At 43.5% G+C, this 25,797-nt stretch overlaps 2 protein-coding genes across 2 annotated transcripts in view; one reads left to right on the forward strand and one right to left on the reverse strand.

Moving 5' to 3' along the window:
- On the reverse strand, nt 1-23,031 carry LOC134294565 (zinc finger protein 850-like). Its single transcript, XM_062966104.1, has 2 exons — nt 22,878-23,031; nt 1-2,713 (listed from the first exon to the last, which is right to left on the reverse strand). Exon 2 carries the CDS (start codon nt 2,234-2,236, stop codon nt 119-121), a length of 2,118 nt encoding a protein of 705 aa, XP_062822174.1. The 5' UTR covers nt 2,237-2,713; nt 22,878-23,031; the 3' UTR covers nt 1-118.
- A 73-nt stretch (nt 23,032-23,104) lies between these two features.
- LOC134294582 (zinc finger protein 658B-like) overlaps nt 23,105-25,797 on the forward strand; it is a 191,908-nt gene continuing 189,215 nt past the window's right edge. Inside the window, exon 1 of the mRNA XM_062966137.1 lies at nt 23,105-23,247. The gene's annotated coding sequence lies outside the window, so the exon portion shown is untranslated. The remainder of the gene's footprint in view (nt 23,248-25,797) is intronic.

Consider the following 25,797-nt stretch of genomic DNA (forward strand, 5'->3'; position numbering starts at 1 on the left):
TTTAGATACTAATAATTTTATTAAACTAAGAAAGGAAATAAATATACAATTATTAGAATATGCTAAACTCAAATTGATGTCTATTCCATGAAAAGCTCTGTCCATACTCCATGCATTTCTATGGTTTCTGCCCAGCGTGAGTCCTTTGATGGGAACGTAGTCCTGAACTTCGAGTAAAGCTCTGTCCACACTCCAGGCAGTTATAGGATTTCTCTCCAGTGTGAGTCCTTTGATGTGAACGTAGACCTGAACTACGAACAAAGCTCTGTCCACACTCCAGGCAGTTATAGGGTTTCTCTCCAGTGTGGGTCCTTTGATGTGAACGTAGTCCTGAACTCTGAGTGAAGCTCTGTCCACACTCCAGGCAGTTATAGGGTTTCTCTCCAGTGTGAGTCTTTTGATGTGAACGTAGACCTGAACTACGAGCAAAGCTCTGTCCACACTCCAGGCATTTATAGGGTTTCTCTCCAGTGTGGGTCCTTTGATGTGAACGTAGTCCTGAACTCTGAGTGAAGCTCTGTCCACACTCCAGGCAGTTATAGGGTTTCTCTCCAGTGTGGGTCCTTTGATGTGAACGTAGACCTGAACTTCGAGTAAAGCTCTGTCCACACTCCAGGCAATTATAGGGTTTCTCTCCAGTGTGGGTCCTTTGATGTGAACGTAGTCCTGAACTCTGAGTGAAGCTCTGTCCACACTCCAGGCAGTTATAGGGTTTCTCTCCAGTGTGAGTCTTTTGATGTGAACGTAGACCTGAACTACGAGCAAAGCTCTGTCCACACTCCAGGCATTTATAGGGTTTCTCTCCAGTGTGGGTCCTTTGATGTGAACGTAGTCCTGAACTCTGAGTGAAGCTCTGTCCACACTCCAGGCAGTTATAGGGTTTCTCTCCAGTGTGGGTCCTTTGATGTGAACGTAGTCCTGAACTCTGAGTAAAGCTCTGTCCACACTCCAGGCAGTTATAGGGTTTCTCCCCAGTGTGAATCCTTTGATGTTTATGCAAGCTTCCCTTCTCAGTGAAGCTCTGTCCACACTCCAGGCAGTTATAGGTTTTCTCCCCAGTGTGAGTCCTTTGATGTCTACGTAGGCCTGAACTATGAGCAAAGCTCTGTCCACACTCCAGGCAGTTATAGGGTTTCTCCCCAGTGTGGGTCCTTTGATGTGAACGTAGTCCTGAACTACGAGCAAAGCTCTGTCCACACTCCAGGCATTTATAGGGTTTCTCCCCAGTGTGAATCCTTTGATGTTTATGCAAGCTTCCCTTCTCAGTGAAGCTCTGTCCACACTCCAGGCAGTTATAGGGTTTCTCCCCAGTGTGGGTCCTTTGATGTGAACGTAGTCCTGAACTACGAGCAAAGCTCTGTCCACACTCCAGGCAGTTATAGGGTTTCTCCCCAGTGTGAATCCTTTGATGTTTATGCAAGCATCCCTTCTCAGTGAAGCTCTGTCCACACTCCAGGCAGTTATAGGGTTTCTCCCCAGTGTGAATCCTTTGATGTTTATGCAAGCTTCCCTTCTCAGTGAAGCTCTGTCCACACTCCAGGCAGTTATAGGGTTTCTCCCCAGTGTGGGTCCTTTGATGTGAACGTAGTCCTGAACTACGAGCAAAGCTCTGTCCACACTCCAGGCATTTATAGGGTTTCTCCCCAGTGTGAATCCTTTGATGTTTATGCAAGCTTCCCTTCTGAGTGAAGCTCTGTCCACACTCCAGGCAGTTATAGGGTTTCTCCCCAGTGTGAATCCTTTGATGTTTATGCAAGCTTCCCTTCTCAGTGAAGCTCTGTCCACACTCCAGGCAGTTATAGGGTTTCTCCCCAGTGTGAATCCTTTGATGTTTATGCAAGCTTCCCTTCTCAGTGAAGCTCTGTCCACACTCCAGGCATTTATAGGTTTTCTCCCCAGTGTGAGTCCTTTGATGTCTACGTAGGCCTGAACTATGAGCAAAGCTCTGTCCACACTCCAGGCATTTATAGGTTTTCTCCCCAGTGTGAGTCCTTTGATGTCTACGTAGGCCTGAACTATGAGCAAAGCTCTGTCCACACTCCAGGCATTTATAGGGTTTCTCTCCAGTGTGGGTCCTTTGATGTGAACGTAGGCCTGAAGTATGAGTGAAGCTCTGTCCACACTCCAGGCATTTATAGGGTTTCTCTCCAGTGTGAGTCCTTTGATGTCTCTTCAGCTTTCCACGCTGACTAAAGCTCTTTCCACATTCAATACATTTATATGCTTTCTCCTCCATGTCAACAATGTTATGTACATTTAATTTCAATAAGGACACTTGATTCTTGTTTTTCCCTTTCTGATTACTCACAGCACTGGGTTCAAATTACAGGAAAGTAGATTCCATCTGAACATTAAGAACTTCCTGACTGTTAGAGCTGTTCAGCAGTGGAACTCTCTGCCTCAAAATGCAGTGGAGGCTCCTTTGGAATCCTTTAAACAGAGGCTAGATGCTCATCTGTCAGGGGTACTTTGGCTTTTCCTGCACGGCAGAGGCCTGGACTGGGTGCCTCATGCAGTCTCTTCCGACTCTATGGTTCTACTCTAGAATCCAAAGTGAATGTAGGAATTCAGCAGGATCAGCCCCTTGAGAGGAATCCTTTTTCCTAGAGGACTGGTTTCCTTACTACACTTTGGTTTCCAAATGCCTTAATATCGACTAGAAGCTGGTTCGTTTCCCATCACGGCAGGGGTGGCTCCAGAGAACTCTCTTGTCCTGGTCAAGAAAGAAGAAGCAAAAGGTTAGACATGAAGCCGCATACCTCTGGCTCAAGGCAAACAAAGCGAAAAAGGAAAGAAGAAAGGAAAGATGGAAGGAAGGGAGGAAACACAGAAGGACAGGATAAGAGAAGGAAGGAATCATAGAAGGAGGGAACTGAACCCTTTTCCCATATTGGAGGGCCACACCCATTTCATTGGGTCAGACCCAAACGTGGTTAAAGGAACAGAAGGCAGGCAGGCAGGCAGAACTCCGTCCAGCATTCAAGGGTGTAACATATTCTGGATCAGGGGTCCCCAAACTAAGGCCCGGGGGCTGAATGCGGCCCTCCAAGGTCATTTACCTGGCCCCCGCCCTCAGTTTTATAATATAAGATTTTAATATCATTTTAATAATATAATATATTGTATATACATATAATATTGATAATAATCTTATGTTATACAATATAATACTAATAGTAATACCATATAATAATATTAATTATATGTTATATATTACATATAATATTATAGTATAGTGGTATAGTTCAATATAGTAATATATAATGCTAATATTGTGCTATGCTAATAATATAATATATTCTATGTACATACAGCTAGTCTGAGTCCCCTTCAGGGTGAGAAAGGCAGGATATAAATGTAATAAATAAATGTAGTAAATGAATAAATAAATAATTTTAGACTTAGGCTCACCCAAAGTCTGAAATGACTTAAGGCACACAACAACAACAACAATCCTAATTAACTTGACTATCTCATTGGCCAGAAGCAGGTCCACACTTCCCATTGAAATCCTGATAGGGTTATGCTGGTTACAATTGTTTTCATTTTTAAATATTGTATTGTTCTTTCATTGTTGTTGTTGTTTTGCACTACAAATAAGACATGTGCAGTGTGCATAGGAATTTGTTCTTTTTTCCTTTTTCTTTTTCCAAATGATAATTTGGCCCCTCCACAGTCTGAAGGATTGTGGACCGGCCCTCTGCTTTAAAAGTTTGAGGAGCCCTGTTCTGGATCCTGGGTTTCCGTGAATTACCAGCATTGTGCTAAATGCGCAAAGGAACAAAGATTTCTTTATCGATTGTGTCCTTATCTCCCCTGCCACAGGGACTCCCCACTCTGCTTCCTCGGCATCTCAAAGGGTCACTCCGGCCACATTTCCCAAATGAATCTTCCAAACTAAGAAGGACCTGCCTTCCCAACTGGCTCATTCACAACCATGTTCACAAATTGAGTCCATGCTGAACTAAGTTCCATTCAGGCATTCATGCATTCCCTCTGTAGAGCCCATGATGAGATGCAAAGACAGGCACAGCTCCAGCCACAAAGCCTCCTTCCTGCCGACTCCCTTCACCTTTGCCCACTTCCCCCTTTCCTTCTTTTTCCTCCATCCAGGGGAAATCCAAAGAAAACTGGAGGCCACGGAGAGACAAGGTCTTCCTTGGATGCCTTTGGGAAGAACCGTCAAGGGCCTGAAAGGTTATCCCTTGATTCTGTAAGGCTGAAAACAAAAACGACTGGGAGAAGAATTGGCTTCCGTGGGAACTTCCAAAAGAAAGGGCCTGGTATTCTATCTCCCCAAACTCTGGCACCCTCACATGGTTAAGGCAGATCTAGAAGGAAGGGGGATATCGCTCAACTGCCGAGGCCTTGGCTACTGCTATAAACAGAAGATGATGACTGTGAAGGCACGCTGGGGGGAAATGGCTATTTCCAGGTCTGGCTACCCAAGCGGCTTCGGTTTACCTTATAATTATACCTCAAACCCCAAAGTAAATACTCTAGAACAGGGGTCCCCAAACTAAGGCCCGGGGGCCAGATGCGGCCCTCCAAGGTCATTTACCTGGCCCCCGCCCTCATTTATAATATAATATTTTTATATTCGTTTTAATAATATATTGTATATACATATGATATTGATAATAATATCATTTTATACAATATAATACTAATAATAATACCATATAATATTAATTATATGTGATATATTACATATAATATTACAGTATAGTGATATAGTTCAATATAGTAATATATAATGCTAATATTGTGCTATGCTAATAATATAATATACTGTATGTACATACAGCTGCTCTGAGTTCCCTTCGGGATGATTAGGGTGGGATATAAATGTAGTAAATAAATGTAGTAAATGAATAAATAAATAATTTTGGTCTTAAGCTCGCCCAAAGTCTGAAATGACTTGAAAACACACAACAACAACAATCCTAATTAACCTGACTATCTCATTGGTCAGAAGCAGGCCCACACTTCCTATTGAAATCCTGATAGGTTTATGTTGGTTAAAATTATTTTCATTTTTAAATATTGTATTGTTCTTTCATTGTTATTGTCGTTGTTTTGCACTGCAAATAAGGTATGTGCAGTGTGCATAGGAATTTGATTGGGTTTTTTTTTCCCAAATGATAATTCGGCCCTCAACAGTCTGAAGGATTGTGGACCGGCCCTCTGCTTTAAAGGTTTGAGGACCCCTGCTCTAGAGCTGATTAAAGATAACCAAAAATATGTTTATTGAAAACAGGAAACAGTCCTTTTAATGTATTAGAAATAATATGAAGTAAAATCACTGAAATTATACAGAAATAAAACTACCCTGTTTCCCCTAAAATAAGACATCCCCAGAAAATAAGACCAAGTAGAGGTTTTGCTGAATTGCTAAATATAAGGCCTCCCCCGAAAGTAAGACCTAGCAAAGTTTTTGTTTGGAAGCATGCCCAACAAACAGAACACCAGAGCATGCAGGATCGGTCAATGTACATACTATAAAGTGTTGTACATGGAAATATTAGTAACAAGAAATTCTTGATAGGATTCACAGTTTGTCTGGTTATGCTGGTTTGTGATGACAACTACTGTACAGTATATAATAAATGTTCATTTTTTGTTCAATAATAAATGTGAATTCTTCTTCATGGAAAAATAAGACATCCCCTGAAAATAAGACCTAGTGCATCTTTGGGAGCAAAAATTAATATAAGACACTGTCTTATTTTCGGGGAAACACGGTATACTGATTGAGAATGAAAGCTATAGAGACTATAAAGGATTAACACACAAGCTATGAGGAAAGGTAGGTACTATAGGGTAAGTACAAGGCTATGATAAGCACTATCTATAATGACTTTAGTGGTAAATACCAGCTATAGTGAACTATCTATAATAACTCTGAGGTAAACCATAAGGTGATAAGCTATAAGGTAAGTACATAAGGTAAGTACAAGGTGAACTATAAGCTTTGCTATCTTTGAGGTAAATACCTAAAGCTATGATGTGACTATAAGGTAAGTACAAGGCTATGAGGTAAACTGTAAGGTAAGTACATGGCTATGATGAACTCTATCTGTAATGGTAAGTATGAGGCTATGAGGTAAATCTATATATATATAAAAGAGTGATGGCATCACGGCACCGGACAAAACAACAAAACTACAGGCCCCCCAACCTCGAAATTTGACAACACAACCCATCATCCACGCCTCTAGGTTGATACAACAAAAAGAAAAGAAAAATAAAGTCCTAATTAGAGGGAGAGGAGTAATTGCTTTTATCCAATTGCTGCCAGTTAGAAGGCTAAGCTCCTCCAACTTGGTCTCCTAGCAACCCAATAAAAAATAATAAAAACACTAAAAAATAATTAAAAACACTAAAAAAATAATACAATAAAATACTATAATAACAGAAAATAACTAAAAGTAATACAAGAAAATAATAAAATATAATAAATAAAAATATAACTTACAATAAAATTAATAAAAAAAATTGCAAATAACGTCAAATAAAAATTACACAACAATTTTTAACCAATACCACCACCACTTTGCCACAGCAACGCGTGGCCGGGCACAGCTAGTCTATATATATAAAAGAGTGATGGCATCACGGCAGCGGACAAAACAACAAAAGTAAACACCCCACAACCTTGAAAATTGACAGCACAACCCCTCATACATGCCTCTAGGTTGATACAATAAAAAGATAAATAAATAAAGTCCTAATTAGAGGGAGAGGAATAATTGTTTTATCCAATTGCTGCCAGTTAGAATGCTAAGCTCTGTTCACTTGGTCCCTTAGCAACCCACTCAGCCCAGGGGACCCTTTACCTTAACTACCACCAATTCCTCAATACTTTATTTCCCATACCACCACACTTCGCCACAGCAACGCGTGGCTGGGCACAGCTAGTACTATCTATAATGACTGTATGGTAAGTACTATGTATGATGGTAAGTACACAAGGCTATGGTGGTAAGTACAAGGTGAACTATAAGCTTTGCTATCTTTGAGGTAAATACATAAGCTGTAAGGTAAGTACGTGATTTATGTTGCCTGTTTGAATTTGCCAGGTCAAAGAACCCAGACCAATTCTAAGACCTATCTCTAAGGTTTTTCTCTGGAATGGCAATTGGAGGGGGAAAAGCCTCTAGAGCAGGGGTCCCCAAACTTTTTAAGTGGAGGGGCAGACTAGGGTGAAATAGTCCAAAATTAGGATTGTTGTTGTTGTGTGCCTTTAAGTCGTTTCAGACTTAGGTCAACCCTAAGTCTAAAGTTGAGGACAGAGACCAGGTCAATGACCTTGTAGGGCCTTAGTTTGGGGACCCCTGATTTAGATGATCTCATAAGACCATAGGTAAGCAAAAAGGCCTCCAAAGACCATTGACATGGTCTCATAAGACCATCGGTAAGGAAAGGGACCCTCAAAGGCCATCTAGATGATCTCATCAGGCCATCAGAAGACCACTGGTAAGGAAAGGGGCCCTCAAAGACCATCTAGATGGTTTCATAAGACCATTGGTAAGGAAAGGGGCCACCAAAGGCCATCTAGACAATCTCATAAAACCATAGGTAAGGAAAGGGACCCTCAAAGGCCATCTAGATGATCTCATCAGGCCATCAGAAGACCACCGGTAAGGAAAGGGGCCCTCAAAGACCATCTAGATGGTTTCATAAGACCATTGGTAAGGAAAGGGGCCACCAAAGGCCATCTAGACAATCTCATAAAACCATAGGTAAGGAAAGGGACCCTCAAAGGCCATCTAGATGATCTCATCAGGCCATCAGAAGACCACCGGTAAGGAAAGGGGCCCTCAAAGACCATCTAGATGGTTTCATAAGACCATTGGTAAGGAAAGGGGCCGCCAAAGGCCATCTAGACAATCTCATAAAACCATAGGTAAGGAAAGGGACCCTCAAAGGCCATCTAGATGATCTCATCAGGCCATCAGAAGACCACCGGTAAGGAAAGGGGCCCTCAAAGACCATCTAGATGGTTTCATAAGACCATTGGTAAGGAAAGGGGCCGCCAAAGGCCATCTAGACAATCTCATAAAACCATAGGTAAGGAAAGGGACCCTCAAAGGCCATCTAGATGATCTCATCAGGCCATCAGAAGACCACCGGTAAGGAAAGGGGCCCTCAAAGACCATCTAGATGGTTTCATAAGACCATTGGTAAGGAAAGGGGCCACCAAAGGCCATCTAGACAATCTCATAAAACCATAGGTAAGGAAAGGGACCCTCGAAGGCCATCTAGATGATCTCATCAGGCCATCAGAAGACCACCGGTAAGGAAAGGGGCCCTCAAAGACCATCTAGATGGTTTCATAAGACCATTGGTAAGGAAAGGGGCCGCCAAAGGCCATCTAGACAATCTCATAAAACCATAGGTAAGGAAAGGGACCCTCGAAGGCCATCTAGACCATCTCACAGGACCATAGGTAAGGAAAGCAACCTCCAAAAGCCATCTAGGTGGCCTCATAAGGCCATAGCTAAGCAAAGAGACCTTCAAAGACCATCTAGACCAGGGGTCCCCAAACTAAGGCCCGGGGGCCGATGCGGCCCATCGAAGCCATTTATCCGGCCCCCCATGGCACAAGGGGGTTGGGCTAAATGACCTAAGGGGTCTCTTCTTCTCTTACAACCCATTATTATTATTATTATTATTATTATTATTTTATTATGACACAGCAAACTAGATAGATATGCTGGATTTCATTTCACAAAATCACAAGTCGAACACTTCCCAAGTGTCTAGGACTGTGTGATGTATTTTCGGATGATGCGTGCAGATCCCAGTAGGGTGGCCTTTTGCAGTTGGCAGATCATAATTTTGTCAATTATTATTATTATTATTTATAACGCAACAAGATGAGTCCACAGCAGACATTCTGCTGGCTGTTGTATTGGATTACATGTTGGACACTTCCCAAGTGTCTAGGACTGTGTAATGTATCGGTGAATAATGCGGGTAGATCCAAGTAAGGTGGCCTTCTGCAGCTGACAGATGGTAATTTTGTCAGTGCTGATTGTGTTTAAGTGCAGGCCAAGGTCTTTAGGCACTGCAGCCAGTGTGCCGATCACCACTGGGACCACCGTGATTGGCTTGTGCCAGAGTCTTTGCAGTTCGATCTTTATATCCTCATATTGTGTCCGCTTTTCGAATTGTTTCTCCTCAATCCTGCTGTCCCCTGGGATTGCAACATCGACAATCCCTACTTTGTCTTTTAATTGAGAATTATTATTATTATTATTATTATTATTATTATTATTAACATTGAGGCTGGGTGGCCATCTGTCAGGGATGCTTTGCTTGTGCTTTTGATGCACGAGGCTGAAGGGGGTTGGACTAAATGGCCCAAGAGGTCTCTTCCAACCCTCTTTATTATTATTATTATTATTATTATTATTATTATTATTATTATTATTATTATTAACATTGAGGCTGGGTGGCCATCTGACAGGGGTGCTTTGCTTATGCTTTCGGTGCACAAAGGCAGAAGGGGATTGGACTCAATGGCCTAAAGGGTCTCTTCCAACCCTCTTTTTATTGTTGTTGTTGTTATTATTATTATTAATTATTATTATTATTGCTCGGCCCACTATAGTCCGGCCCTCCAATGGTCCGAAGGATCATGAACTGGCCCCCTGTTTAAAAAGTTTGGGGACCCCTGATCTAGACGATCTCATGAGGCCATAAGTAAGCAAAGAGACCTCCAAAGACCAGGTAGACTTAGGTCAACCCTAAGTCTAAAGTTTAGGACAGGGGCCAGGTCAATGACCTTGGAGGGCCACATCCGGCCCCCGGGCCTTAGTTTGGGGACCCCTGCTCTAGAGATTAGCTCCCAGGCTGAACCATCTCATCCAAACCTCATCCAAGGGGAGTCCCAAGCTCCACCCCCAAAATGAGAGCCAATGGAACATTCCTCCCAAGAACAGCAACCAGGAAATAAGCCAAGTAGGACAGCACAATTACAAATAATAATATTAATAATAATATATTTCTTAGACCCCGCCTCCATCTCCCCAAGGGGACTCGGGGCGGCTTACGTGGGGACAAAGCCCTAAAAACAACAGTTGACATAGGCATAAGAACAGTACAAGTTACAAAATTAAAATACATAACAAGAACCAAACCATTTTAAAACTTTAAGATAAAACACATAACATATCAATTAGACAGGCGAGTGGGGCTGTTTAGGATTACGTGGGAGGGGCTGACTTGAATAGTGAAAAGTGAAACATGAATCGTGGAACCAGAGTGGGGTAAAGTGTTGCCCTGTTTTCCCGAAAATAAGACAGTGTCTTATATTAATTTTTGCTCTCAAAGATGTGCTAGGTCTTATTTTCAGGGGACATCTTATTTTTCCACAGAGAAGAATTCACATTTATTTTTGAACAAAAAAATGAACATCTATATATATAATAAAAGTGAAATCGGAGTATGTATCAGCGTTTTGATTGGCCTGGCGGAATATGTGCTCGCGTTTTGATTGGCCTGGCGGAATATGTGCTCGCGTTTTGATTGGCCTGGCGGAATATGTGCTCGCGTTTTGATTGGCCGCCACTATCCCAGGCCACTGAGACCAACAGGAATGACGGATCTGCACCAAACTTGGCACACTTCATCCCCACGATGCACTTTATGACCTGCTGCCATTTGGGGGAGGATGGACCACAGATGATGGGATTTGCAGTACTTTCAAACACTTGAACTCCCACAGACTACTGCAATGCCCACCAATGATAGAAATGGACCAAACTTGGCATACAGAACTCCTGTCGACCCCTTTACGTCCTGATGTATATTGGGGCAGGATGGACCAAGGATGATGGAATTTGCAGTACCTCCCCTCACTTCTTGAGACCACAGCAACTGCCACAAATCACACAACTGAACCAAACCAGGCACACAGATCCCAAAGGACACACTTCACATGCTGCAGCAGTTTGACGGAGGGTGGACCAAGGATTATGGGATTTGCAGTACATTCATCCAATTCACCTCCCACAAACCACTGTGATGCCCATGAATGACAAAACTGTATCAAACTTGACACGCAGGTGCAGGGTAGCCCACTTTACATCCTGGTGAAGTTTGGGGGAAGAGGGACCGTGGATGAGGGGACTTACAATATCTTCAGTCACTTCCTGGGACTACTGTGACCCCCACCAATGACTGATCAAGACCAAACTTGGCACATAGAGCCACCATGGCCCACTCTACATCTTGGTGAGATTTGAAAGAGCTTGGACCTTGGATGATGGGACTTGCAGTATATTCATTCACTTCCTGAGACCACTGTCACCCCCATCAATGTCTCATCAAGACCAAACTTCAAACAGAGAACACCCATGACTCACTCTACACCCAGGTGCAGTTTGGAGGATGATGGACCATGGACGATGGGACTTCCAATACCTTCACTCACTTCCTGAGAGCACCGCGACCCACACAAATGACTGATCAAGACCAAACATGGTACATGGAGCCCTCATGACCTATTCTACATACTGGCTCTGTTTGGAGGGGGATGGACACTGGACAATGGGACTTGCATATGGGAGTTGGAGCTCACCCGCACCCACTGAACCCAGCTGACATTGGATATAGGCTACACTTGGAACACAAGCAAACAATGCCTTTCTCAAATGACCCGGGCATCGCCGGCTCTCCAAGCTAGTTTATTATATACTGTACAGTAAATGTCATCACAAACCAGCATAACCAAACTGTGAATTCTATCAAGAATTTCTTGTTACGACCGTTATTTCCATGTACAACAATCTATGGTACGTCCATTTACCAATCCTGCATGCTCTGGTGTTCTGTTCGGTGGGCATGCTTCCAAACAAAAACTTTTCTAGATCTTACTTTTAGGGGAGGCCTTGTATTTAGCAATTCGGCAAAACCTCTACTAGGTATTACTTTCAGGGGATGTCTTATTTTCAGGGAAACAGGGTAGGAGACAGCAAGGCGATTTGGACTGTATGATGAGTGCAGCTGATTATTCAAAAGCACATTCAAGCTTTTTGGGAATGTGGTTAGGGTGGGTGCTAGTCTGAGCTCCCTGGGGAGAGAGTTCCAGAGCCGGGGGGCCACCACGGAGAAGGCCCTCTCCCTCGTTCCCACCAACCACGTTTCAGATGGTGGTGGGAGTGAAAGGAGGGCCTCCCCGGAAGATCTGCGAGCCCGCGCTGGTTTATAGGGAGAAACGCGGTCACGAAGATAGACAGGGCCCGAACCATTTAGGGCAGGGGTACCCAAACTAAGGCCCGGGGGCCAGATGTGGCCCTCCAAGGTCATTTACCTGGCCCCCGCCCTCATTTATAATATTTTTATATTCATTTTAATAATATATTGTATATACATCGAAGCCATTTATCCGGCCCCCACGGCACAAGGGCAGAATGGGGTTGGGCTAAATGACCCAAGAGATCCCTTCTTCTCTTACAACCTTTATTATTATTATTATTATTATTATTATTATTATTATTATTATTATTATCATTGATTCTGGGTGGCTATCTGTCAGGGATGCTTTGCTTGTGCTTATGGTGCACAGAGGCAGAAGGGGGTTGGACTAAATGGCCCAAGAGGTCTCTTCCAACCCTCTTTATTATTATTATTATTATTATTATTATTATTATTATTATTAACATTGATTCTGGGTGGCCATCTGTCAGGGATGCTTTGCTTGTGCTTATGGTGCACAGAGGCAGAAGGGGGTTGGACTAAATGGCCCAAGAGGTCTCTTCCAACCCTCTTTATTATTATTATTATTATTATTATTATTATTAACATTGATTCTGGGTGGTCATCTGTCAGGGATGCTTTGCTTGTGCTTATGGTGCACAGAGGCAGAAGGGGGTTGGACTAAATGGCCCAAGAGGTCTCTTCCAACCCTCTTTATTATTATTATTATTATTATTATTATTATTATTATTAACATTGATTCTGGGTGGTCATCTGTCAGGGATGCTTTGCTTGTGCTTATGGTGCACAGAGGCAGAAGGGGGTTGGACTAAATGGCCCAAGAGGTCTCTTCCAACCCTCTTTATTATTATTATTATTATTATTATTATTATTATTATTATTATTATTAACATTGATTCTGGGTGGTCATCTGTCAGGGGTGCTTTGCTTGTGCTTTCGGTGCACAAAGGCAAAGGGGGATTGGACTTAATGGCCCAAAGGGTCTCTTCCAACCCTCTTATTTATTATTATTGTTATTATTATTATTATTATTGCTCGGTAGCCAACTATAGTCCGGCCCTCCAATGGTCCGAAGGATCGTGAACTGGCCCCCTGTTTAAAAAGTTTGGGGACCCCTGATTTAGGGCTTTGCAGGTCATGACCTGCACTTTGAATCGGGACTGGAAACTTATTGGCAGCCAATGGAACTGCTTCAGGAGAGGCGTATTACGCTCCCTGTAACTAGCTCCTGTTAACAATCTGGCTGCCGACTTTTGTATCAGCAGCATTTTCTGGGCCGTCTTCAAAGGCAGCCCCACGTAGAGTGCATTGCAGTAGTCCAGTCTTGAGGTAACCAATGCGTGGACCACCGTGGCCAAGTCAGACTTCTCGAGGTACGGTCACAGCTGGCGCACAAGCTTTAATTGTGCAAAGGCCCTCCCAGCCACCGCCGACACCTGAGAATCAAGCGTCAGCGCTGATCCCAAGAGGACCCCCAGACTGTGGAGCTGTGTCTTCAGGGGGAGAACAGGTGGCCACCCTACACCCCGATCCAACGTGCGACTGGCCTGGAGGACCTCTGTCTTGTCAGGATTAAGCTTCAGCTTGTTTGCCCTCATGCAGCCCATCACAGCGGCCAGACACTGAGTCAGGACACGGGGGGCTTCCTTGGAGTCTGGTGGAAAAGAGTAGTAGAGTTGAGTGTCATCTGCATAGAGATGGCACCGAACCCCAAAACCCCGGATGCAGGTGATTGCCTATAAAGCCCTATATGCTTCGGATCCAACCTGTCTTCGAGACCGCATCTCCTTCTAGGTCCATCACCATCTCAAATACAAGAGAAAGGGGGGGGGGGGTTGCGTAGGTGGCTCTCCGGCTCTAAAGAAATCAGATTAGCCCCACACTTCAAGTCTTTTGGGTGAGTTTAAAACATGGCTCTTCAGACAGGCCTTTGATCCTGAGCAATCTCTGGTCAGCTTGATGAACCACTGCTCCGCAGTTGGATGGTTACGGCAGATAGCCGGCCTTCTGCAGGTTCTATTGCGTTTCAGGAATTGTTATAATTTCATACTCTTACAATTTTATTAGTGGGATTTTATACACGCTGTTGATTTCACTTATGTCTTTGTATTTATACTTGTGTATTGCTGTTTAAATGCGGCACGTGGAGTGCTTCTGTGGGCTGCCCCGAGTCCCTTAGGAGAGATGGTGGCAGGGATGGATGATGATGATAAATAAAGATTTATCATCATCATCATCATCATCATTATCATCACATCAATTGCTCCACTATGATGATATGGGATACAATGAAAGCAGTAGCCAGAGGAATTTTAATGAAGAACAACGTAATTTAAAGAAAATAACAAGAAAAAAGATTAGAATTTGATATTAAGGAATTAGAGATGAAAAGGATAAACAAAGCTATATAAAAGCATTAGCAATGAGAAAACAGCTAGCAAAACATGAGTTAGAAAGGACTCAAAGAAATTTGAAGTTTTTAAATAGAGAATACTTTGAATACAGTAATACAGAAACTCTAGATTATGAGCCAAAGCAGCACACGTTAGAAAGGGAAGAAAATAATAACATCCATTAAAGACAAGGAAGGAAAGAATCATACAAGAATGGAAGACAAAATATTAGCTTTTCCAAGATCTTGCCAAGATCTATACTCGGCAAAAGAAAACTCCAAAAGTAAAATAGAGGAATATATTGAAAAATATTGGAAAAATAAAGATCTAGGAAACAGATACATTAGTTATGGAATAATTAATTCCAGAAAAAGAAACTGGAAAAATTATAGATAATTTAAAAGCCGGGAAGACTCCAGAAATGGATGGGCTGGGACCGGAATATTATAGAAAAATTAAAACCATATTAATACCTAAATTAAAAGAATGATATAATAATAACAGGAGAGAAGATCCCACCATCTCGGGAACAGTCTCTGATTATGTTAATTTTGAAACCTAACAAGGACCCAACAGAACCCGGATCACATAGACCCATTGAGTTAATAAATCAAGATGCTAAAATTTCAACAGAAATTATGGCAAAAAGAATGAATGAATTTATATATATATATATAAGTATATCAATGAAGATCAATGTGGTTTCATAGCAGGGAGACAAATGTCAGTTTAATGGGTAGGGTTCTAAATATACTTCATAAATTATTTAATTATCAGGAAAAGAAATTTTAAAAATGAGTCTTTAATTAATTTTCCCCCTCCTGTTTTAAATACTCAATTAAATATTTGGGAATAAATGTAGCAAAAATTAAAAGTTATAGAGACTAATAATTTTATTAAATGAAGAAAGGAAATAAATATAAAAAATTTAGAATACGCTAAACTCAAATTATCATGGTTTGGAAGGATAGCATTGATACAAAGTAAAGGAAAGTCTGAAAAGAATTGGTATAATGAACAGAGTAACTCCCTTATATAAATACTAGCTGTGCCCGGCCACGCGTTGCTGTGGCAAAGTGGTGGTGGTATTGGTTAAAAGTTCTTGTGGAATTTTTATTTGACGTTATTTGTATTTTTTAAATTAATTTTATTGTAACTTATCTTTTTTATTTATTATATTTTATTATTTTGTTGTATTATTTTTAGTTATTTTGTTATAGTATTTTCTTGTATTAATTTTTTAGTGTTTTTAATTATTTTATTGTATTATTTGTATTTATTTTATTTTTTATTCTTTTATTAACACTGGGCTGAGTGGGTTGCTAAGAGACCAAGTGGGCGGAGCTTAGCCTTCTAACTGGCAGCAATTGGATAAAAACAATTATTCCTCTCTCTCTAATTAGGACTTTATTTTTCTTTTCTTTTTGTTGTATCAACCTAGAGGCATGGATGAGGGGTTGTGTTGTCAAATTTCAAGGTTGGGGGGTCTGTAGTTTTGTTGTTTTGTGGGTCGCCGTGATGCCATCACTCTTTTATATATATATAGATAAACTTTATACCTAAACTTTATTGGCCATGCCATACTGTTGCACTGGACCCGCCTGGCACCTTCTAGTTGAACCCCAACACTGAACCCTTGGCCACTGTCTCCTGGCCTGCTTGTGAAGTATCTTGTCATTGGTTCCTAAGCCTGTGGTTCATTGATTGATTTGCACTATACTTATGCTCATGATTGTATTACGTTTTGTTGTTGCCTGGTTTTAAGTTGTGGTATGGTGTCCTTATTGGAAACTGCCCTGAGTCTCTTGAGGAGATAAATAGGGCGGTATATGAACAAAGTTTTATTATTGTTGTTATTATTCATTTGTACCCTGCCACCATCTCCCCGAAGGGACTCGGAGCGGTTCACAAAAGCACACAATTGTGCAGAACACACAGTAAGGTCAGGATTTTCCCGTGACATGAAGTCCAGTCCTGCCCGACTCTGGGGTTGGGGCTCATCTCCATTTCTAAGACAAAGAGCCGGCATTGTCCGTAGACACCTCCTAGGTCATGTGGCCACTGGCATGACTGCATGGAGAGCTGTTACCTTCCCGCAGAAGAGGTACCTATTGATCTACTCGCATTTGCATGTTCTCGGACTGCTTATTAATTTATTTCATGTCAAAAGCATTGCATAATAAATAAGTTTAAAAGTGATAAAATAAAGGAATCACAAGTAGCTAAGTAGTTTCGAACTGCCAGGATGGCAGAAGCTGGGGCTAACAGCGGGAGCTCGCTCTGCTCCCTAGATTCGAACCTGCCAACCTTTTGGTCAGCAAGTTCAGCAGTTTAACCCGCTGCGCCACCGGGGGGGAGGACCGATCACGTATACCTAAATAAATAAATAAGGAGGGAGGGGGAAGAAAGGGAAGGAAGAATGGAGTGAGGTGGGGGAGGAAGGAAGGAAGGAAGGAAGGAAGGGAGGGAGGGAGGGAGGAAGTGACCGGGAATTGGAAAATTGACACCTATATATTGTGCGTACATCATAATAATAATAATAATAATAATAATAATAATAATAATAATAATAACAACAACTTTATTCCCACCACAATGTCTCTCCCCGAAGGGACTCGGGGCAGCTTGCATGGAGACCAAGCCCAGCATAAATAAGGACTCCAGGTCACTTTTATGAGAGTCCTCAGATGTTTTTTCAAACCATGTTTTATTTGTAATGTGATTTACTATGCTTTATAGATCTGTTTTGTATTTATTGGTTTTATTACAATGTTTGTACCATTTGGGCTTGGGCCCGTGTAAGCTGCCCCGAGTCCCTTCTGGGAAAGGGAGGCGGGGTATAAAAATAAAGTTGTTGTTGTTGTTGTTGTTATTATTATTATTAAAACACAATTAAAAACATATAACAAATAAACAATACAATGAGAACAACTGAAACAAGAAAAAGAAAAAAAAAACATAAAACTACATAATCGCTTCCCTCTGGTTTTCCTCCTCATGTTCCCTGTCCTCTTGGCACAAGTGTCCTTGATGGGAGTTGTAGTTCACCTGCCTCCAGCAATACTGTGACCCCCACTGACCATGGACCGGGACCAGACTTGGCCCAGAGAAGCCCCGTCACCACCTGAACAGTCTGCAGGGATTGAGGGGAACGGACCTTGGTTCTGGGAGTTGTAGTTCACCTGCAGCCAGCCACACTGGGACCCCCACTGACCATGGACTGGGACCAGACTTGGCCCAGAGAAGCCCCATCACCCACTGAACAGTCTGCAGGGATTTAGGGGAACGGACCTTGGTTCTGGGAGTTGTAGTTCACCTGCCTCCAGCCACACTGGGACCCCCACTGACCATGGACTGGGACCAGACTTGGCCCAGAGAAGCCCCATCACCCACTGAACAGTCTGCAGGGATTTAGGGGAACGGACCTTGGTTCTGGGAGTTGTAGTTCACCTGCCTCCAGCCACACTGGGACCCCCACTGACCATGGACTGGGACCAGACTTGGCCCAGAGAAGCCCCATCACCCACTGAACAGTCTGCAGGGATTTAGGGGAACGGACCTTGGTTCTGGGAGTTGTAGTTCACCTGCCTCCAGCCACACTGGGACCCCCACTGACCATGGACTGGGACCAGACTTGGCCCAGAGAAGCCCCATCACCCACTGAACAGTCTGCAGGGATTTAGGGGAACGGACCTTGGTTTTGGGAGTTGTAGTTCACCTGCAGCCAGCCACACTGGGACCCCCACTGACCATGGACTGGGACCAGACTTGGCCCAGAGAAGCCCCGTCACCACCTGAACAGTCTGCAGGGATTGAGGGGAACGGACCTTGGTTCTGGGAGTTGTAGTTCACCTGCCTCCAGCCACACTGGGACCCCCACTGACCATGGACTGGGACCAGACTTGGCCCAGAGAAGCCCCATCACCCACTGAACAGTCTGCAGGGATTTAGGGGAACGGACCTTGGTTTTGGGAGTTGTAGTTCACCTGCAGCCAGCCACACTGGGACCCCCACTGACCATGGACTGGGACCAGACTTGGCCCAGAGAAGCCCCATCACCCACTGAACAGTCTGCAGGGATTTAGGGGAACGGACCTTGGTTTTGGGAGTTGTAGTTCACCTGCAGCCAGCCACACTGGGACCCCCACTGACCATGGACTGGGACCAGACTTGGCCCAGAGAAGCCCCATCACCCACTGAACAGTCTGCAGGGATTTAGGGGAACGGACCTTGGTTTTGGGAGTTGTAGTTCACCTGCAGCCAGCCACACTGGGACCCCCACTGACCATGGACTGGGACCAGACTTGGCCCAGAGAAGCCCCATCACCCACTGAACAGTCTGCAGGGATTTAGGGGAACGGACCTTGGTTTTGGGAGTTGTAGTTCACCTGTAGCCGAGAGCGCTGAACCCAGCTGAGGTCAGATCTGGACCAGACTTGGCACAGAGACCCAATATGGCCAGCTGTGCATGCAGGCCTGGTTTCATAATAATTATAATAATTATAATAATTAGCCCAGGAGCAAGCCATCAGAACAAATGCAATTAAGGCCAAGATCCAAAAATCAGCTGATGACCCAAAATGCAGACTCTGCAAGGAAACTGACGAAACCATGGATCATATCCTCAGCTGCTGTAAGAAAATCGCACAGACAGACTACAAACAGAGGCACACATCTGTGGCCCAAATGATTCATTGGAACTTATGCCTCAAGTACCACCTCCCAGCAGCAAAGAACTGGTGGGATCACAAACCTGCAAAAGTATTGGAGAATGAGCACGCAAAGAGATTGTGGAACTTCCGAATCCAGACTGACAAAATTCTGGAACAGAACACACCAGACATCACAGTTGTGGAAAAGAAAAAGGTTTGGATCATTGATGTCGCCATCCCAGGTGACAGTCGCATTGACGAAAAACAACAGGAAAAACTCAAGATTGAACTGCAAAGACTCTGGCAGAAACCAGTGCAGGTGGTCCCGGTGGTGATGGGCACACTGGGTGCCGTGCCAAAAGATCTCCGCCGGCATTTGGAAACAATAGACATTGACAAAATCACGATCTGCCAACTGCAAAAGGCCACCCGACTGGGATCTGCGCGCATCATCTGAAAATACATCACACAGTCCTAGACACTTGGGAAGAGTTCGACTTGTGATTTTGTGATACGAAATCCAGCATGTCTATCTTGTTTGCTGTGACATAATCTATATATATAAAAGAGTGATGGCATCACGGCAGCGGACAAAACAACAAAAGTAACTACCCCACAACCTCGAAAATTGACAGAACAACCCCTCATCCATGCCTCTAGGTTGATACAACAAAAAGAAAAGAAAAATGAAGCCCTAATTAGAAGGAGAGGAATAATTGTTTTTATCCAATTGCTGCCAGTTAGAAGGCTAAGCTCCGCTCACTTGGTCTCCTAGCAACCCACTCAGCCCAGGGGACCCTTTACCTTAACTGCCAAAAGAGATCAGGCAATCCCCTACATTATCCAATTTCCATAAGGAACTGAAGACCTGGTGCTGTCGGCAGGTTTTTGAGTAATTACATTGGACTACTGCTGATTTCTGGGCCTAAATATATTGCACAAGATTTCCCTAGCCTAAAATGATACATTTTAATATACAGTAGAGTCTCACTTATCCAACGTTCTGGATTATCCAACGCATTTTTGTAGTCAATGCTTTCAATATATCGTGATATTTTGGTGCTAAATTCATAAATCCAGTAATTTCTACATAGAATTACTGTGTATTGAACTACTTTTTCTTCCAAATTTGTTGTCTAACATGATGTTTTGGTCCTTAATTTGTGAAATCATAACTTAATTTGATGTTTAATAGGCTTATCCTTAATCCCTCCTTATTATCCAACATATTCACTTATCCAACATTCTGCCAGCCCGTTTATGTTGGATAAGTGAGACTACTGTACTGTATTTACAAATTTACCACTAAAATATCACAATGAATTTAAAACACTGACTACAAAAACATTGATTATGAAAAGGCAGACTGCGTTGGATAATCCAGAACATAAGCGAATGTTGGATAAGTGAGATTCTTCTTTAATATGAAATAATTACTGGGATAGAATAATGCAGAACAATATAATCTCTAAAACCAGGACAGTAAATAAACAGGGGAATTCCACACAGGAAACAATCAGGGCCAGCTAACACCTCCCAACAAAGTATTCCCATCATCAAAGTCTGGCAAATCCTCTGTTTTCTCAGGGCCACAGACAGTAGAAGCACATAAAATATCGCAAACAACATCACTCTGAAAACAAGGGTATTCCAGACAGGAAACAATCAGGGCCAGCTAACATCTCCCAACAAAGTATTCCCATCATCAAAGTCTGGCAAATCCTGTTTTCTCAGGGCCATAGACAGTAGAAGCACATAAAATATCGCAAACAACACCACTCTGAAAACAAGGGAATTCCAGACAGGAAAGAATCAGGGCCAGCTAACACCTCCCAACAAAAAATTCACTCAGGGAGGAAACAGCTAGGCTTTAAATCTGCAAGGCCATTACATCCTAATCATTTTTCCTAATTGCAGCATTCATACTTGCCTCCAACAGACAAAAAAAAAAACAATCAGAAATATTGTATATTCACAACCTTTAGGAAATAATGTCCCCTGATGGCACAGCATGTTAAAGCGCTGAGCTGCTGAACTTCTGGACCGAAAGGCTGCAGGTTTGAATTGGGGGAACTGACAGAGCCCCCACTGTTAGCTCCAGCTTCTGCCAACCCAGAAGTTCGAAAACATGCAAATGTGAGTGCATCAATAGGTACTGCTCCGGCGGGAAGGTAACGCCGCTCCATGTAGTCATCCCACATGAGCTTGGAGGAGTCTACGGACAACGCCGGCTCTTCGGCTTAGAAATGGAGATGAGCACCAACCTCCAGAGTCAGACACAACTGGACTTAATGTCTGGGGAAAACCTTGACCCTTGACCTTAACTACCACCAATTCCTCAAGACTTTATTTCCCATACCACCAGACTTCGCCACAGCAACGCGTGGCTGGGCACAGCTAGTAAGAATAATAGATATAATAATAATAATAATAATAATAATAATAATACATCACACAGTCCTAGACACTTGGGAAGTGTTCGACTTGTGATTTTGTGACACGAAATCCAGCATGTCTATCTTGTTTGCTGTGTCATAATAAAATAATAATAATAATAATAATATACATCACACAGTCCTGTCTATCTTGTTTGCTGTGTCATAATAATAATAATAATAATAATAATACATCACACAGTCCTAGACACTTGGGAAGAGTTCGACTTGGGATTTTGTGACACGAAATCCAGCATGTCTATCTTGTTTGCTGTGACATAATAATAATAATAATAATAATATACATCACACAGTCCTGTCTATCTTGTTTGCTGTGTCACAATAATAATAATAATAATAATAATAACAACAACACATCACACAGTCCTAGACACTTGGGAAGAGTTCGACTTGGGATTTTGTGACACGAAATCCAGCATGTCTATCTTGTTTGCTGTGTCATAATAAAATAATAATAATAATAATAATATACATCACACAGTCCTGTCTATCTTGTTTGCTGTGTCATAATAATAATAATAATAATAATAATACATCACACAGTCCTAGACACTTGGGAAGAGTTCGACTTGGGATTTTGTGACACGAAATCCAGCATGTCTATCTTGTTTGCTGTGACATAATAATAATAATAATAATAATATACATCACACAGTCCTGTCTATCTTGTTTGCTGTGTCACAATAATAATAATAATAATAATAATAATAACAACAACACATCACACAGTCCTAGACACTTGGGAAGAGTTCGACTTGGGATTTTGTGACACGAAATCCAGCATGTCTATCTTGTTTGCTGTGTCATAATAATAATAATAATAACAATAATAACACTAATAATAGATGTCTGTTTCCATCCCTGTCGGGACCCAAAGCGGCTGAGAAGGTCTGAACATGAGGGAAACAAGAGAGCCGGTGGATCCTAGAGACACAACGGGGCGGACAGAGGAAGGGACCCCACTGGGGAGACCTCCAAGCCCGTGAGGCGTCCCGTGGAGACCCGTCTTGGGCGGAGAGGATTCTGGGAGTTGTAGTCCCCCCTCCTTCCCTCACAGCCCGAGGCAGGCCGGGCCCTCCGCCTCCCCCCCGGGCACCCCGGCGAGAGAGCGAGCCTCCCTGCCTGCCTGCCTCCCTCTCCCCACAGACCTCTCTCTCTCTCTCTCTCTCTCTCTCTCGGCCTCTCCGTCCTCTTCCCTCCGCCGCCTTCCTTCCCGCCTCACGAACACAGACCAGGCCTGAGGCGAGCCGGCCGCCATCTTCTCCTTCGTCCTCCTTCCTCGGAGCCCGCCCTCGCCCCCTCCCTCCCTCCCATTGGCTGAGCCCGGGATGCCCCGCCCACCGGAGGCCCCCCATTGGCTGCGTCCCGCTCAGCCCTCCTTTGACTGACGGGCCTTGTGTGGGCCTATTGAGGCCTGTGAAGCCACGGACTGGGAGTTGTAGTTCGCCCTCAACCGGGGACACTGGGACCCCCACCCAGGATGGGCCCGGACCGCCCTCGGCACACGGAGCCCCCAAGGTTGCATTTACGTTGCATTTCCTTTATCTTTCAATGTTTTTATTTTATTAATGGAATTTATCCCATTTTGTTGTCGAAGGCTTTCATGGCCGGGATCACAGGGTTGTTGTATGTCTTTCGGGCTGTGTGGCCATGTTCCAGAAGCATTCTCTCCTGACGTTTCGCCCACACCTATGGCAGGCATCCTCACAAACCTCTGAGGATGCCTGCCATAGATGTGGGCGAAACGTCAGGAGAGAATGCTTCTGGAACATGGACATATATTCCTCACAACCTCTGAGGATGCCTGCCATACACGTGGGCGAAACGTCAGGAGAGAATGCTTCTGGAACATGGACATATATTCCTCACAACCTCTGAGGATGCCTGCCATAGATGTGGGCGAAACGTCAGGAGAGAATGCTTCTGGAACATGGCCACACAACCCGGAAGACATACAACAACCCTTATCCAATTTTGTATTTCTCTCTCATTACAACTTAGTTCCTCCTTCCACATTTCTGTCAAGGTATTTTTTTATATATATATATTGTATCGATTTCCTGTGATTGTTTTGTAAATGTATCCCACGGTTCCTTGATCTTCATCTACTTTCCATTTTATTATTTTACTAGCTGTTGCTGTGGCAAAGTCTGGTGGTATGGGAAATAAAGTATGGAGAAATTGGTGGTAGTTAAGGTAAAGATAATCCAGTTCAAAGCAGATAATATAAGATTACAAATGGGTTCTATAGCTGTGTGGAAGGGCCTTGAGTCTACGCTGCCATATAATCCAGTGCAAATTAGATAATCTGTGGAAGAGGCCTAAGTGAGGCCTAAATCTGCCTGTCCCCTGGGCTGAGGAGGTTGCTAGGAGACCAAGGTTTTTTTTTCCGTGTCAGGAGCAACCGGAGTTGCTTCTGGAGTGAGAGAATTGGCCGTCTGCAAGGACGTTGCCCAGGGGACGCCCGGATGTTTTGATGTTTTTACCATCCTTGTGGGAGGCTTCTCTCGTGTCCCCGCATGGAGCTGGAGCTGATAGAGGGAGCTCATCCACATTGGGCTCCAAGTGGGCGGAGCTTAGCCTTCAAACTGGCAGCAATTGGATAAAAACTATTATTCCTCTCCCTGTAATTAGGACTCTATTTTTCTTTTCCTTTTTATTGTATCAACCTAGAGCCGTGAATGATGGGTTGTGTTGTCAAATTTCGAGGTTGGGGGGGCCTGTAGTTTTGTTGTTTTGTCCGCTGCCCTGATTCCATCACTCTTTTATATATATAGATAGACTAGCTGTGCCCGGCCACGCGTTGCTGTGGCAAAGTGGTGGTGGTATTGGTGAAAAGTTGTTGTGGAATTTTTATTTGACGTTATTTGTATTTTTAAAAAATTAATTTTATTGTAACTTATCTTTTTTATTTATTATATTTTATTATTTTGTTGTATTATTTTTATTTATTTTGTTATAGTATTTTATTGTATTAATTATTTTAGTGTTTTTTTATTATTTTTATTGTATTATTTGTATTTATTTTATTTTTTATTATTTTATTAACACTGGGCTGAATGGGTTGCTAGGAGACCAAGTGGGCGGAGCTTAGCCTTCAAACTGGCAGCAATTGGATAAAAACTATTATTCCTCTCCCTGTAATTAGGACTTTATTTTTCTTTTCTTTTTTGTTGTATCAACCTAGAGCCGTGAATGATGGGTTGTGTTGTCAAATTTCGAGGTTGGGGGGGCCTGTAGTTTTGTTGTTTTGTCCGCTGCCCTGATGCCATCACTCTTTTATATATATAGATATAAAAAAAGGAGGGGCAATGCCAGCTAACTTATAGAGTTTATCAACAGGTTTAAGGCATCCTGTGATTATTCATTGGAGGGGGGGTGATCGTGCCTCATTAGGGAGCGAGTTCCTGAGTGGGGGGGGGAAACCACCCCCGAAAAGCCCCCCATCACTCGTTCCCACCAAAAGGCCTGCGATGGTGGTGGGACCGAGAGAAGGGCCTCTCCCGAGGATCTCAGGGCTCGAGGGGGTTGGCAGAAGGAGATACGGCCCCTCAAGTACGCTGGGCCCAAACCGTAGAGGGCTTTGTAGGCTAAAGCCGGAAAGCCCCCCATCACTCGTTCCCACCAAAAGGCCTGCGATGGTGGTGGGACCGAGAGAAGGGCCTCTCCCGAGGATCTCAGGGCTCGAGGGGGTTGGCAGAAGGAGATACGGCCCCTCAAGTACGCTGGGCCCAAACCGTAGAGGGCTTTGTAGGCTAAAGCCGGAAAGCCCCCCATCACTCGTTCCCACCAAAAGGCCTGCGATGGTGGTGGGACCGAGAGAAGGGCCTCTCCCGAGGATCTCAGGGCTCGAGGGGGTTGGCAGAAGGAGATACGGCCCCTCAAGTACGCTGGGCCCAAACCGTAGAGGGCTTTGTAGGCTAAAGCCGGAAAGCCCCCCATCACTCGTTCCCACCAAAAGGCCTGCGATGGTGGTGGGACCGAGAGAAGGGCCTCTCCCGAGGATCTCAGGGCTCGAGGGGGTTGGCAGAAGGAGATACGGCCCCTCAAGTACGCTGGGCCCAAACC

This window comes from Anolis carolinensis, unplaced genomic scaffold (assembly GCF_035594765.1).
Source record: "Anolis carolinensis isolate JA03-04 unplaced genomic scaffold, rAnoCar3.1.pri scaffold_17, whole genome shotgun sequence".
In the NCBI taxonomy this organism is placed as follows: Eukaryota; Metazoa; Chordata; class Lepidosauria; order Squamata; family Dactyloidae; genus Anolis; species Anolis carolinensis.